Genomic DNA, 16,531 nt, shown 5'->3' with positions numbered 1-16,531 from the left:
TGGTTGTATCTCAGATTCTTCACAGACACAGAGGGTTCCGAGTGGGATTTGAACGTTTTTTGTATATTTGATTGGTTTGAGAACAGGAAAAACGAAAAAGAGAAAGTAGAGAACGAAATTTAAGGGGATATTTCTGTTGTTTCGATGGATACCTATGAATATACCAACGAATTTCTAAAACGCAGCTAATTAGAAGTAGGTACTTACGGTCGAGTGCCTCCAGTATTTGACGAGTTCATGAAGATCTGAAGATGGGGCCAAAAGCAGAAAATCTCGCCATTCGTCGTAGCTTATGTTCAAACTTCCATCCTTATCCATCCTAAAATGTAGATATTTTTAGTAAAAAAAAGTTTTATTTAAAATTAAGTAAATTAGGTACCTTTTAAGTAATTTTGCCGCCTCGTGATTATCAATTTCAACGCCCAGCTCCTTGAAAGCTGTCACTAGCTCGTCCAGATCCACCTTTCCGTCCCTGTTTTTGTCCAGGTGGGAAAACTGTAAGCGTAGATTTTTTTCGTGCTCTCGCACGTAGTGGATGAACTCGGCCAGGCCGACATCTCCGCTTTGCGTTTGATCCGATTGCTTGAGAAACCGCTGAAAAAACAATGAATGTCCGTATTCCTGTTGTGGTTGTTGTTTGGACATGCCCGTGTTTCCAGGAATGATGGTGGGGTTCAAATGACCAGGAATATGACAAACGGAACGATCCCAATGATGACGATGATGTGTAATTATTTAGCACACATGGTTAGCACAGTTTGAGTGTATTGTATTGCATTGGGTGTGTGTTACGATTAAGGTGGCAAATAAAGAAAGAAAACAAAAGCAAAAACGAAAATATTAGCGAATTATATTTGTGAATGCTAAAAATGAATGAAAATAATAAAATTAAATTAAATCTCATCTCACAGTGGCTAAATTAAACGAGTTGGGTAGCTAACTGCTACAAGTGCTGCCTTCTAGATGTGATAAACGGCACTTCATTGCATACAAGGCTTTGCAGACAATTTAATTTCTTGCAAACAACATGACGGGCAGGTTATTTTTAATCACACGCTTTGATTTGTTCCAAAGAAACGTAGAAAATATGAAAATGTGTTGAATGAAGCTTAAACGCTAAAATGATTGATGTTTCGTACATGTATGAACAATTCGTATCTTCTGTTTATTCGTGCTTTCATGCACCCGACCCACCAATTATAAAAATCCAATCTTCGTAAATTTACCCACATGCAACTTCTCGGCAAACGGACAACAAGATGTGCATGTTTATCCGAAACCGACTTTTTAAGATACGCAAAAACAGTGAAAAATTAAACAACCTCAAGGTGACGGGGAGCTTCACTTTACGAGAGGAAGGTGAGGGTGGAACGAAAAATCTTGTTTACCACCTTTTACCTATACATCAAACGTTAACGTTATTGTGTTCAGATTCGCGCTTTGCGATGTAAAATGCGATTTGAAGAAATATTTTCGTTGCGAAATGACGAAAATTCGTTATTTTCTCATTGAACTACGAGCAGATATTTCAATATGTGAAAATGGGTGCACACAAAAACAATTTGTTGTATTGTTACTACTACTACTATACTTTTGAATTGTATTGTTACATACTTGTTGTTAAGTTACTAAGTTAAATTGTACTGTTTTGGGCGTTTTCTAAAACTAAGGGCTAAACTTTCAATAAATCGAACTTTATCCGTTGGGCCAAAATAAGTTAATCAGAGTTGTTGAGAATATCCTGAAATATTTTCCGCGCCAAATACGCGCCCACTAGAAGCAAAATCCGCGTCAGTTCCGCGCGGCATGAAATCCATTCCGCGCCAAATACGCGCGACCTCGAACTAAATTCTAAGCAAATACACGAGAAATAAATAAATTAGATACCACAATTTACTGAACGTCTTCTCTTAGTTCGTTTTTTTTGAAAATACTACGGATTTTAAATATGATATGAAAATAGGACTTAGAAAATCGCAACAACAGCCCTTCTAAATGGCACTATTCAACTGAGGCTAAACGAACAACTAAACAGCCAACACTTTTTCAATAAGCATAACATAGATGAGATGATAGTTTTGGCATGTATTGATCTTTTTTTTTAGTTTTTATACACTTAGATTGATTTGATTTCTTTGACTGAGGTTTGGTGATCCTTTCAGCAGTAGTTTAACAGCAGTATTCCATGATTAGAAGTATTTTGGAATTATTTAATAAACATTAAAGGAAAAATCACAAAAAAAACCTTTACCATTACCAAAAGATACACTTAGATATCACAGGGATTCAAGGAACAACTATTCTGAAACTTGGGCATTAGCCGTTGAAACCAGTTGAAACTCCAGCAATTCTGTGAAGATCATCTATAGGATAGAAGGGGTCGAGGTCCATCATCATTTTCAGTATACGGTTCTGCTTAGTTTGCAGCTTCTTGCGATGTGTTCTGGCACAGTTGCACCACGCTGGAAAGCCATAAGTGATAGTAGGTCGTACGATAACTTTATATATAGCAGTAGTTTGTTCGTAATGCTAAGACGGAATTGCCGACAGATCATTGAAAACAAGGTCCTCACGAACTTATCGCATCTCTGATGCGAATTTTGTATGTGTGCGCTGAATTTGAGTTTCACGTCTTCAGACCACTCTACTTCGTGATCACGAGCAAGAACCTCGCGCCTTGGTAGGTGTCTAGCACTCCTCCGGTTAGTGAAGAACATTGCTTTTTATGGTATGGCTATGGTTACAACAAATACGGTAATATAGTGATGGTAGCATTTAGAGCTCAGCACCGGCGACCACAATGATTGTGTTTGCACGAACACTGTGTCATCTGCAAATAAGAAATAGTGCACTCCGTCGATCATCACAATGTCAGCTATGAAGATGTTATAGAGTGTTGGGCTTAATACAGATCCCTGTGGTACTCCATATGGGATGCTTTTCTTCTCAGAAAGGGTTCCATTAATGGAAACCTGGAAGCTACGATGTTTCAGGAAGGATTGCACTATTTTAATGAGATGAATTGGGAAACCTGTCTGAGCCATTGGAGCCATGGAGAATCGCATCTTGCCAAATGGAATCATATGCCTTCTCAACATCCAGCGATAGCATTCCGGATGATTTCTTCATTTCAAATCCATTTTTAATCACTTCAACAAGACGAACAAGCTGATGGTTTGTCGACTGTCCTTGTTTAAATCCGAATTGTTAAATTGGAATTATCTGAGTTGACTGGAGGTACCGTTCCAAGCGGATGAGGATAATGCGCTCGATAAGTTTGCTCATTGTTGGCAGCAAACTAATAGGCCTATAGTTTACTGGATTCGATGTGTCTTTCCCAGGCTTTGGAATGGCAGTGATGAGCGCATATTTGGGCAAATCAAGCTCTATCTGGTAAAAGGGCGAATGTCGCAAGAGAGGATTCTCTTCGTCGACTTCCCCTCTTTTAAATAAAAGTGACAAGCAGAGGATTTCTTCTCGGTTTAACACCTCAGAATTCAAGTTTTCATTGTTTTCTTTCGTTCTGAGGTAATAAATCGTGAAGAAAACAGCTGCTTATCATTTCTATTTAAAAGAGGGGAAGTCGGTGAAGAGAATTCTCTCTTGCGACATTCGCCCTTATTCCAGATAGAGCTTGAAATAACATATACGCAGGCATGTAGAATATATCCGGGCTAACACTATTACCGACCTGCGAGTTAAGGGTTTTAGGAGGTAATTGCCGATTTTGTCGAATCCCGGAGATTTTTTTGTTTTTAAGGTTCTTTATCACACGATGAACTTCTTTTGGTCTTTGGTTGATCAAACCTATCGAGTTTGTGACCGCCGCTGTCGCCTCAGCATCGGATTCAAGGGTGTTGTCATGAGTGTTCGCAAAATTTTCTGCTGGTAGGTTTGCCTTCATTTGAGGGGATGACACAATAACCCCATCGTTATGTAGAGGTGGGCTATATTTACAGTTTTTGCGAAGCGCTCTTGTTATTCTCCACATGTTATTCACTCCGGTCGCCATTCTGCTGATAACACCGCCAAATTTTTTAAATTTAGTCTGAGCACATTCTTAACGGATACGAGCATTCAGAGACTCCACAATATTTTGTAGAGGGGATCTCTTTTTCGCATCCGCTACTGCCGTCTACGTTGGTTTCGAAGGGTAATCAGATTTTTGGTACATCATATGCTGGAATAGGCGTTTTAGGAACTGCAAGGTCTTCCGCTCTAAGAAGTGAGTCGGAGAAGAATTGTATGACAGCATCAATCGCAGCTGAGTCGTTTAGTTGCGTAATAATCGGGGCAGAGAGGTCTACACAATCCTTCATAACTCGTTGGAATTTGAGCCATTCTGCTCGATGATAGTTGTATACCGTATTGACATCAGGAATAGGACTTGGTCTGGCAGCAATTTCAAAAGTGACAGGTAGGTGATCGGAGGACAATTCGTAAGCCGCAACAATCTTGATGAGACAACCATTGCTGATCACATTAACTCCAACCGACTCGATTAGTTTCGTGCAGACGTTTATTTGTTGAAATGCTAAACCCTTTCTCACTGACAGCAAGACTCCTCCGCCTCTTTCTGCATCTTCACGGTTTCTATCTATTCGAAGACAATGATAATCCGGATGGTGAAAGGAATTTGTAGGTCTCAGCCAAGTTTCTGTCACAGCAGCAACATCGATATTGTGTCAGTTCAGAAATTCGAAGTACTCCAGTTGTTTTGGAAGGACAGATCTACCATTCCAATTTAGCATTTTGATGGTGACGTGGATCAGACACTGTAAATGTATTTGATCAATATCTCCGTTAGAGCTTAAAATTGTTCCTCCTGCACTCTCGAAGTCGTTGGAACAAATCACGTGCTAGGAACAAATCACGTTGATTGTTGTAATCTGAGGTTGATTGACTTTGAGTGCGAACGACGTCTACGTAGAGTGGACGATTTGGTAAGTGACCGGACCTGTTACCCACTCGAGATGAACTCCCTGAAAACTGCTAATTATGTCCACCGGTCAGGTTTGTATCGCACCTACGTAGCTTGACCGAATTGTAGGTTCTACTCCTCGCCGCACGTTCTTCCATCTGCTTCAAATAATCATTCCTGATGGGGCAGCCACGGAAATTCGTCGTATGGTTGTTTTCACAGGCAACTTACATTGAACTGTTTCCTGCCTTTCTTCGCACTTGATGCACAGAGGGAGCATGTTACAATTAGCTTTACCGTGTCCATACCGTTTCCACCGGTGGTATTGGACGACATCAGCCTTATTTTTGATGAAGTATCTCCAGCTTACTGACCACAGCGCTAAACAACGTATTGATTTTTTCAGTTCGTTGAGCTTGGCCTGCCCTTCTTCGAAATGTAGCAGATACAAAACGTCATCTACCACATCGTTTCGTTTCGTTTTCAACGGGTTGTACATCATAGAAGTTTAGTTCGCTTCTCAATTCATCCAATTCATACAAGATTAAACCCGACAGAACTGACATGGAAGCTGATTTCAGTACATACTACATATCAAGGCTCAAGAGAGGTCAATGTAAGCCACCCACCACGAGTTTCTATCGGTGGTGACGAAATCGAGATGGTTGGAGAATTCGTCTACTTGGGCTCACTGGTGACCGTCGATAACGATACTAGCAGAGAAATTCAGAGGCGCATAGTGGCTGGAAATCGCACGTACTTTGGACTCCGCAAGACGCTCCGATCGAATAGAGTTCGCCGCCGTACCAAACTGACTATCTACAAAACGCCTATAAGACCGGTAGGTCTCTACATACACGAGACCTGGACGATGCTCGTGGAAGACCGACGCGCACTGGGAGTTTTTGAAAGGAAATTGTTACGTACCATCTATGGTGGGGTGCAGATGGCGGACGGTACGTGGAGGAGGCGAATGAACCACGAGTTGCATCAGCTGTTGGGAGAACCATCCATTGTTCACACCGCGAAAATCGGAAGACTGCGTTGGGCCGGGCACGTAGCCTTAATGTCGGACACTAATTCGGAGCAAAATGGTTCTCGACAACGATCCGACGGGAACAAGAAGGCGAGGTGCACAGCGGGCAAGGTGGATCGATCAGGTTGAGGACGATTTGCGGACCCTCCGCAGACTGCGTGGTTGGCGAAGTGCAGCCATGGACCGAGCTGAATGGAGAAGACTTTTATGTGCAGCACAGGCCACTCCGGCCTTAGTCTGATAATAAAAAAAACATATCAAGATTTCATATGTGCTTTGCACTCCTGAACTTGCTATGCATCTACTATCAGTTCACGAATTTGGGGATTTGGCCATCGTGTTGTATTCACTAGGGATTCTTGGTGCAAAGTGTTAAATTAGACAACAACAATACGGTTTGTATAAGCTTCGACAGAAAAGTAAATATACTTCGTGCTTGATGAAGCACCAGGGCACTTTTCATAGTATTGAACCCTTACTGCGTTAACCGCATCTTTTGCGTAGTTGACTTTTTACTTCTCCGAGATAATCGGCTACTCTTATTCAATATTAACTTGAGTGATTAATTATTTTAGAGCGTCTTAGGGGAAATGCTACAAGGTTAAAAAACTATTATTCTTCCATTTACTTCCGCTATTCACTTTTTATGTATCAACAAACAGATACGTATTTCGTTTCCTACTTGGAAACTTCTTCAGTGTTTGTTATCGATAACAAACACTGAAGAAGTTTCCAAGTAGGAAACGAAATACGTATCTGTTTGTTGATACATAAAAAGTGAATAGTGGAAGTAAATGGAAGAATAATAGTCTTTTAACCTCAACTTGAGGTTAAATAAGGGTGGGATTATGAGAATGTTTTTATTTTGTTTTTCAACAAATTGTCACCTATGTATTTGGATTCGCATAATGCGTTTTTCACAGTGTACTCTGTGATTCGTCTTTGACGTTCTTGATACGATACCGGTTTGATCGGTTTCATAGCTGATCTTTTTCTTGGCTTTCTTGGCCTGCTTTTCAACTAATTATTCTATAAGCATTTCTTCAGTTATTAGTTCAAAAATTTTCTCGAAAATTCACTAGTTGACGAATTGGAATGTGTCAAATGGCCGGTTTTCAGCCAAAACGCACCAAGCGGCTTATTGACTGACTCGTGATATTTTGATAGTAAAAGTAAAACGGAAATCATTTCATATCAATTCATCCACACAATTGTTGTAGGATATCTTTATTTTTGGGGTAGTTGGAAATCTAATAGATTTTTAATCAATTAAATCAACAAGCAGTATTGTCGAGTCGAGTCGTCGAGTCATAGCAGCTAAGGTCTTAATTTAGGTCTAAGCGAATGTGTATAAGTATTATTTAAAAATTTAAATTGAGCGAAGACGATCTGAATAACCAAGTCCACCAAGTCCGTATGTGATGCAGACATTTTAACAAAAACATTTTCCCACACAAAAAGTTCTGCTTGACCGATCTGAAGAAGACGTCCCAATCTTTTTCTAATTCAAAACATCAAAAATAAAGATTCTAATTCTTGAAATCCGAAACTAGCTTGAGCTTGAGCTTGATTGACTGCTCGTAGTTGCTACTCCATTATGACCAGATCAGCTGTTCTTGCACAGGGAACCAACAGATGTTTGCTTGGAACTAGCACACATCTTCAATGTACAAGTACTGGTGATCTCATTTGTTAGGGTCATACTGGCGCCTGTCACGGCAGAATGCAAGTCAATGTAGGGAAGGGGGAGGAAATGATGATGCAATCACTCGCCCACTGCAAGCCGAATATACCTCTGCACTTGCCACGAGTTCATGCGGAATTTGTTGGAATTTCTGGGTTAGGTTGGAGAGGCAGAGGTCCGTCTTGGTTAACGAGCTGCCAATGTGATAGATAGGAGAAGGTAACTGATGGAATTTCTAATTGGATGTAGGAAACGAGCTCTATAGTTCATTTCCAATTCTAGCAGATTACTGTTAGAACACTCAAGTTGAAGGTATAGGAATAGTAATGGAAACGGTATGGAAGTCCATTTCCAGTTCTAGCGATTGCTAGAACATGAGAAATAAAGAGAAGGATACAAAGTAGGAGAATGGAACGGACCTGGGATTGAACCCACGACCTCCTGCGTATGAGGCAGAAGCAGTAGCCATATGACTACCAAGCCTGCCTCATCTAATAAATCCGAAACTAGCATAGAAAAATTAATTTTTCTTTTTGACATTAAAAACTTTTCAATGGCTCTCATTGATGTCCAAAATTTATCCTTGCACCACGTTAATACTCACACTGCTGAGATTTTACGGTTTGATTTTTTTTTTCATAAAATATTTATTTTGATAAAAAATTGTTTCAAAGTGTTTAACGCTAAGCGAGCCAAAAATTGTTGAGATAAACCTAAATCTAGCGAAAGAATTGCATAAACTTTAAAATGATTTGAATAAATGGCCATTTTGTTTATATAGATTTTTTTGTTTTGCTCAAACCAAAAAAAAATCAGAGATTTCGGAACAATATTTTAGAAAAATTCTTAAGTTTCTGAAGGAATTTCTGAGATTTTAAAGATATTGCCTGTTTGTTTGCTGTGTACTATTGGTTAAATTACTGCAATAGTTGTCCAAGACTCCCGGATTCCTAGGAGTACAAAGGGATCTTTGGACTACAATGTAAGGATTTTTTGTAGTTTTCAAAAAGAATCTTCAGAATACAGCAAACTTTCACTATCACAAGTGTTGAAAGTTTACGACAGAATCGAAAAGATAAATCTATGTTCGATTTTTGATTCGGGTATCACTGATTCGTGATAGGCACTGCACAGAGGCGACCCAGGACGGGTTGGTTCGATGTGGAGTGTCAGAGAGTGACAGACGAGAAGAACGTTTCCAGAAACTGGATGTTGGTGTCGAATAGAGATCGATACAAGGAAGCAAGAGCAGCCGAAAAACGAACCCACCGCAGGAAGAAGAAAAAGGACCGCAGGAAAAAATTGAGCAGAACGATATTCGGAGGTTCTATGAGTCTGTCAATGGCGTGCGGAGAAAGACAGCGCCATCTCCCGTCATGTGCAACGACCAACAAGGGAATTTGCTGACAGATAAAACCGAAGTGGCTGCCAGGTGGAAGCAACACTTCGAGACTTTGTTGAATAGTGGAAGTGACGGTGCATCGGTGAACAGAATAAATATTATTGACGATGGACAAGCTGTGGAGTCGCCTACACTAGATGAGGTTAAAAAAGCTATTAAAGAGCTGAAAAACAAAATCAGCTCCCGGCTGAACTTCTCAAACATGGCAGTGAGCAGCTTTATGAAGTTCTGCACCATATTATGTCGAAAATATGGGAAGACGAGGAAATGCCTGCTAGCTGGTTGGACGGCCTCATTTGCCCTCTCTTTAAGAAAGGGCACAGACTGGAGTGCGCCAATTACCGAGGAATAACCCTCCTTAATTCGGCGTACAAAATGATGTCCCGTATTCGTATTATATAATACCAAGCAGGTTTTCGTGAGGGCCGATCAACGACGGATCAAATGTTTACCCTGAGACAAATCCTTGATAAATTCCGGGAGTAAAACTTGCAGAAACATAATCTGTTTATTGTTTTCAAGGCGGCTCATGATTCAGTGAAACGGAATGAATTATGGCAAATTATGCTTGAACATGGTTTTCCGGCTAAACTGATACGGCTGATTCGTTGGACGTTGGACGAATCGAAATCAAGTGTAAGTGTTGCGGATGAAATATCGACGTCATTTGTTACCTTAGAGTGATTAAAGCAGGGTGATGCACTCTCGAATCTACTGTTCAATATAGCGCTCGAGGGAGCGATTGGTAGAGCTGGTGTGCAAAGAAGCGGTACCATTATCACAAGATCGCATATGCTCCTGGGATTTGCGGACGATAGCGATATTAACGGGATTGATCGCCGTGCCATGGAAGAGGCTCTTGTGCCTTTTAAGAGGATTGCCTGCGAGGATTGGACTTACGATCAATACCAGCAAAACGGAGTATATGATCGCTGGCAATCAAAGTGGGTTCATTAGTGGTGGAGGTAGCGAAATGGTGCTGGATGGTGAAAAGTTTGAAGTGGTAGAAGAATTTGTGTATCCGCGAGGTGAAAAGGCGTATTGCAGCTGCAAATCGGACTTCGTAACCAGCTTAAGTCTCGTAGTCTGCAAACGAAAACAAAACTCGCGCTGTATACTACTCTGATTCTTCCGGTGGCTTTATACGGCCATGAAACATGGACGTTAAAGGACGCTGATCGGAGAGCTTTCGGAGTGTTTGAGCGTAAGGTGCTGCGGACAATACTCGCGGTAACCAGGAGAACGGTATCTGGCGGCGTCGCATGAATCACGAATTGTACCAGGTGTATAAAGGGCTGGATATTATTAAGCTTATTCAACACGGCAGACTACGGTGGGCTGGTCGTATGCCGGAAGAACGTCAAGCGAAGATAATATTTAGTAGAGAACCCAGAAGAGGCTGCAGGCTTCGTGGAAGGCCCAGTACACGATGTTTTTTTGCAGTTGAATAGGACCTGAGGGCGCTCAATGTTCAGGGCGGCTGGAAGCGATTGGCCCAGGATCGAGTTCAGTGGAGAAGGATAATCCATTCGGCGTAGGTTCATCGAAGAGCTGTAGCCTATCAAGTATCAAGTAAGTATCACTGAGAATATTTCTTGACTTCTTTAAAGATTTTAAGATTTTTCAAAATGAATAATTATCCACTAATTATTGGAAAGATTTGCATAATGTAGAAAAATGTTCTGAACATCCATATTGAAATCATCTACTAGCTTTACGAAACAAAAGTATTGTGTGATGTGTTTAATCTACCGAAAAGACTTTGAAATGTAACAAAATGTCTTGGTCACTTGTAACATGGCGATGCTTAACATTATGATTGGCTATTTTCAAACTCGCCAATGGGATTATTTGCATTTCAAACCAAAATCATTTCAAAAATAGTCCCAATTTTTAGCTGATTATCTTTCCCCAGACGAGAAATACATCTGCTGTATAAGTAATTGTGTTGGCATTTACCCACTTGAGACGCAGTTTGATATGTACAGCAAACCAAGCAAATAAGTGCACTGTTCCGATTTCTATCTCACAACCATCTCATACCATTAAAAAAATATATAAATCACAAATAAATAACCCATCTGTTTTTCATTACTCTGTTTTTCACAAGATAAATCTAACATGGTGACATAAAGAACCGAAACAGTGCCCTATTTAACAAAATTTTACACCTCGGTGTCATGTGACAGTAATAATTCATGACTACCTTTATTGAAAAGCCAAACTCTTCAGCCATCAAAGAAAACAAATGCTTCTCAAAACGGGTTAAACCTTGAACAGCACACTCAAGAGTCACCGGCAGCGAAGGTATACAAAAGCCGGTTCGATCAGGTTCGATCAACTTCTTCCTGTTCGAACTTATTCTTATTTTGAAGCGAATCGGTTTACACCGGTTAAAATTTCTGATCGTGGCAAATGAGCAACGCCATAATCATAAAACGATTTTTTCCTCACACAACCTTTAGGCACGAGTCCAGCAAAATTGGTGTTCCATATTTTAACGAATTCATTAAGGTTTTCGAATGTCTGTTCTTGAACAACGAACTTGACTGTTAGTTCAACTACCTTCGTGGTTTATATTATCATACTCAGTCAGTACTTTTCGCCGAAATATTCACCACATCACACCAACTTATTCAAACTGTAGGGTCGCGAGAAACAAGAAATACGTCAGCCACACGACAGACTACATCGTTTGCAGCAAACGACTCTGTTTCTGTTTGATTATGGTGTGGTGCGGATTCCCTGTAATTTGTCATCCATACGATTACCACACATTGGAGTGTGCCATCAGTAGCGCAAGAACTCGCACAAAATTAGTGGTAATCAACAATCAAATGTCGAGCTTCGTGACGCCGCCGTTTTTATTGGTACCAATCCAATCAGGCTTGACAAAAAACATTCCTACGCAAATTTCTTTGATGACTTCCGACGAATTCCAGTCCATTCGAATTAACAAGCTATAGAATAGTTTTAAAAATTTGCTTCCAAATTGTGAAACCTATTTCAAAATTCACTTTGAACCTTGATCAACATTGTTGGTTAAATGATTACTTTTAAATCCATATTTGCCAACACTCAACGTATCAAATTGTCCCAGACCCATCGGCTTCACATATCTTCCCCATAATTGTGTTGTGCGATGTTGGCGTTCTATTTATATCATCGACGCCTGTTCTTTTTATTCGAACTACCTACACCTAATGTAAATATTTATTGTGTCCGGCTCGAAAAGTGCTGCGGTTGCGTCTTGGTGCTGCTGCTGCTACTGCTGCTGCCGTATAATGTCAACCCAGTCTTCGAGTCTTTCCCGAAGTGGCATTTATTTGCACAAATGTCAAGCAGACCCATCGAAGTAGGTTACACGACGATTGGGTTTCCTGAAGGGTTATGATGACAATCTCTAATCGACAAACCAAATCAAAGTATCCATTTCGCATCGTTTATAATAGAGGTCGATAAACTTATATAGTTTAGACTATGAAGGGTACTTAGTTGCATGATCAGTCATACAGAACGATAATGGAGAGCAGTGTTGATCAAAGATGTAATATTCCGTTCCTCTGTTATTATAACAAAGATGTTATATTCATATAATTTGATTTAATTGTGCTACACTGCTTTTTTCTAACAAGATTGTTCGTTTGATGTACACATTGCAACATGCAACGGCTATCTATGTGCTGGTTGTTGGCTTTGTCAAATGGCTGACAAAATAAAATTAGTGCAATTAGCAAAGATGCAGTCCTCTCGTTTATTGGAGCTTGACATTTATAGAATTGAACAAGTATCTCTTTCAACTAGGTATCCGCACCTGACAAGGACAGTGGTGTTTGGAAACAAAAATCACAAAGCATATCCGGATTGCATCGGATAAGCACTTGACGTACGTCGGGTAAATCCTCTTATCAACTTATCTTCGCGTACGTAAACCACGCCGTTTCGCTTGTCTTTTTTTATCTATTTGTCTACCGTCGGTTGTTACATTTACTACGCAAACGTGAAATGTATGAATTTCCAACAAAACATCATGTGTTCAATATTTCATACCAGACGCGTTCGATTCTTCGATTCTCCTTTGTAAACAAATGCTCAAGAAGAGCCGAGCCGGGCCCTTATCATCTCCGGTAGCGAATCCATCCACTTCTGATGTCAGTGCTAATGTTTACGTACGTTTGCACGAGCGAATTCAACACAACTTAGCGAAGCTCTGTTCGTTCTGTTATCAACGCAGATTACCTGACCGCCGACCGTTGCATCGCTGCTGAAGTGTAGGTCAAGTTTGGATCCATAGTCTGCGGGGAATTTATCGATTTCTAGGCGTTGTTTATGTGCAACGATAAAATCACCCACTCCAACGCAGCGACTAATGACGGTACTTGAAATACATTGTAGTAATAATCGTTTCTGATAAGATTACCCTGCGGAACATATCTCGGAAATAGTTCTCGCTTCCTGCACACTGTCGGATCTCTGCGCCACACACCATTTCTGCAAATGTGCCAGCGTCCCACTATCACGGACGGAATCCGCAAGTGCAATAAATTCTGTGCACGCCTCACGTGTTTTCATTTATGCATGTTGTACTTTCCTATCAGCTTTCGCTTTGCTTCTTATGGCAGTGAGCTACACCACGCGAAGAGACAAACCGCAGTCACCTGACCTGATGGAACTGGTTGTGCCCAGATGGACGTTGGCGGAGATAGTTAATGCAATCAAATCACTTTCAAGGTTGAAGGCAAGTTTCCCCAGCTGGGCTGGCTTCGTCAGAGTCTCTGAGACCGTTGGACCGTGTGGTGATGACACATTGCAGTTAAAGCCTCGCTCGTCTCGGTATGGAGTCATCATGGGCGTCTACGAGTTCACGATGAAGTAACTTAATATGTATTGTGTTGGTACTCAAACTCGTACCTCTGAGTAATTCTGATCCAAGGCAGATAATCGCATTTCCTCATTATTCAGGCCTGATTGGTAGTCAAGTGGCACATATGTTGGCTGTTGCCTGGTGCATGTTACCTTGTTTAGCATTTTTGATGAGACATCGTATGCTGGTTAGGTAGGCAGGTTGAAGTTCATCATATTATCGCCTTGTGTCATTCTTCGACAGGTCGGTTTTGCCGGTCGAGTGCTAATGCGCATATGTATGCCAAACAGGGAAAGACTGACTGTACTACTAGTCAGTCTCTAGAAATGGAAGCAAAGATCCTTCCGTTTGTCCTTGATGGAATGGTGCGAAGGACGAATGAATATATTGTGCAAGTAGGACAAGGTGTGATGGGTGACGGTTTTTGTGGTACAATTACTGTTATCCTATAAACCTCAAGATTTGGTACTAATAAAAATCGTAATCTTCTTTATCTTCTATCTGCCCTCTATATATAAAAATGAATTTGCATTTCCTTTAGGGCAATAAAACTCACGAGCGGATGGACCGATTTTCAAGATTTCCTCACTAATCGATTCGTCTTGCAATCAGCTGTGTTTATACATGCTAAGAGTGAATCAATTTGACGGGAAAGTTGGAAAATTGTCAAAATGCAACGGTTTCATGCGTTTTGAAGAGAAAGCCATCAAGCTTGTACGGAAATCGATCTAAAGTGCGACGCTGCAATAAACTAAATGAAAAATCCACCAAGTGGCGAAAAAAATTTTCAAAAATATCAAAGTAGCTTTTTATTGCAGGTATGTTTTTCTTAGGCGACTATCTGGCGCTTATTTTTCGCTAGATTTTTCGTAGCGACTAAAAATAAGCGGAGGAGTAATTTTTTTATGTGCAATACAATATTATTGTCCGGACAAGTTTTCCTAAAAAAAATGTTCATTTTAACTCCTCAATGCTATACGCAAGAATATTTATTTATGCTCGACTATCTCGCCTTTAAACTTCTATTTGATTAAACGTTCTTACACATTGTTATCATCAATACCACAGGCCAAAGATTACAAAATAGTAATTTGATGACCCTGGTCATATAACTCCATCATAAGAAAGTTGGTAAAGAACTGTTTAACCCCTGTTTAATCAATATGATCTACTATACTGAATCATATTGCTGTTTAACCACTGTTAACCTACTGACTTAAGATAAACTAAATAATTTTATATTATCGCAATTTTTCGGTCTTGTTTGTTTGTAATTTCATACGACATACGACATTACCAACAAAAAAGCCCAAAAAATTGCCGACAGAAGAATCGGCAAATGTTTACATTGGCTGATAAGAAAACTTTTACATGCAACACCATGACTTTGTTGGAATCATGGATGGGAATGGTAGACATTTCGTCACGTCATGCATTCCGCGAAGCAGTTGGAGAAAAACAAAGCATCATGCACATCAACGCCGACGAGAGTCAGAACTTATTCTAGAACATTTAATTTCCCCACAGTAAATTATTTTCCGTACAATAGTTTCACAACATATGGTTAAAGGTAAAGCTTGCAGAGTCGATGTCGATACATACAAGACCAGATTGGAAATCACATCTACCGGACTATATCAACTGGACTTCGTGGCCGTGCGCTTAGCGACCTCAAAAAATACACATATGCTGTGGAGTGTAGGTTCGATTCCCGCCTCGGTTAAGGAAAAAACCTTTCATAAAGTATGCTAGATGCTAAAGCATTCAGTCTGTGCGACCTCTAGTCGAAGACGGTGATTCTGTATTTTAAGAGACTGAATAAATTTTGATGAAAATTTTGTTAAAATGGGAAATTTGGGCTAAACGGGCATGATACTTATTCGTACGGCCATCGAAACAAAAATTCATGTAAGAGAGTTAGTTCTGCAGAATAGATTGCGAGAGTTCGGCTATGTGCCTGGTGCTGGGAATTTGGTTTCATCAGTACTCGCTAAGCTGCGGAGGACGACGGAGGTGCTTCGTAGCTTAGTAGGGAAAGCACCTGGCATTCCAGTTCGTGACCAGCAGCGGCGTACGTACTTTTTGCTTGCGCATTTTTTCATGTGTTTTTTCTCGTTTGTTCACTGTTATTTCCTTCGTCGCGTTATTTTCTCCCGGACCCATCATAGGACACTCAAAGCAGCTTTTGCAGAGCAACGCGCCAACTGTGGCGAAAAACATCAGGCCACTACGAAAGGTTGTCCGAAGCGCGCTGTCCGAAACGTCCTGGATATCCGAAGGAAAGCATCAACCAAAGCCCATCCAAAGAGGAACCGTGTTCCCCGACGAGCGGTACCAGTACTTCCACCGTTGCAGCCGCACAAGCGACTGGCCGCAGCAGCAGCATTGATTCAAGCCCCAGCACCACCAGCTCCATCCTCTAGCGAATGGCCCCCGCTCCCTCCTCCTGGATTCCGTCGGAAGCCGGAGCATCAAACTGCCTTACCGGAAGAATCTGCTCCGCTCTACACCCGGAGCAGCTGATTCCAGGTCACCCCTTGGCTGCGTGGTTGTAAAACCCGATTCGACCAAGTCTTTACTCTTGGCATGTTCATCATTGAAAATGGCTGCTAGGGTGAGCTGAA

General features: G+C 40.9%; 1 protein-coding gene across 3 annotated transcripts in view; it reads right to left on the bottom strand.

Annotated features, from left to right (window-relative positions):
* The window catches only part of LOC134218442 (mitochondrial adenyl nucleotide antiporter SLC25A25), a 93,919-nt gene that overhangs the window by 67,391 nt on the left and 9,997 nt on the right, over positions 1-16,531 (bottom strand). Inside the window, exons 1-3 of one of the 3 annotated variants that reach the window (XM_062697437.1) lie at positions 11,250-11,294; positions 380-621; positions 208-319 (exon numbers count right to left, since the gene is read on the bottom strand). In XM_062697437.1, the coding sequence (XP_062553421.1) occupies positions 208-319; positions 380-621; positions 11,250-11,279 (384 nt within the window). In that variant the 5' untranslated portion in view covers positions 11,280-11,294. Of the gene's footprint in view, positions 1-207; positions 320-379; positions 622-11,249; positions 11,295-16,531 lie in introns of those variants that run through there. The other 2 variants (XM_062697435.1, XM_062697436.1) reach the window with 2 other exon arrangements.

This window comes from Armigeres subalbatus, chromosome 2 (genome assembly GCF_024139115.2).
Source record: "Armigeres subalbatus isolate Guangzhou_Male chromosome 2, GZ_Asu_2, whole genome shotgun sequence".
Taxonomy (NCBI): Eukaryota; Metazoa; Arthropoda; class Insecta; order Diptera; family Culicidae; genus Armigeres; species Armigeres subalbatus.
This window is presented reverse-complemented; position numbering and strand designations above follow the sequence as displayed.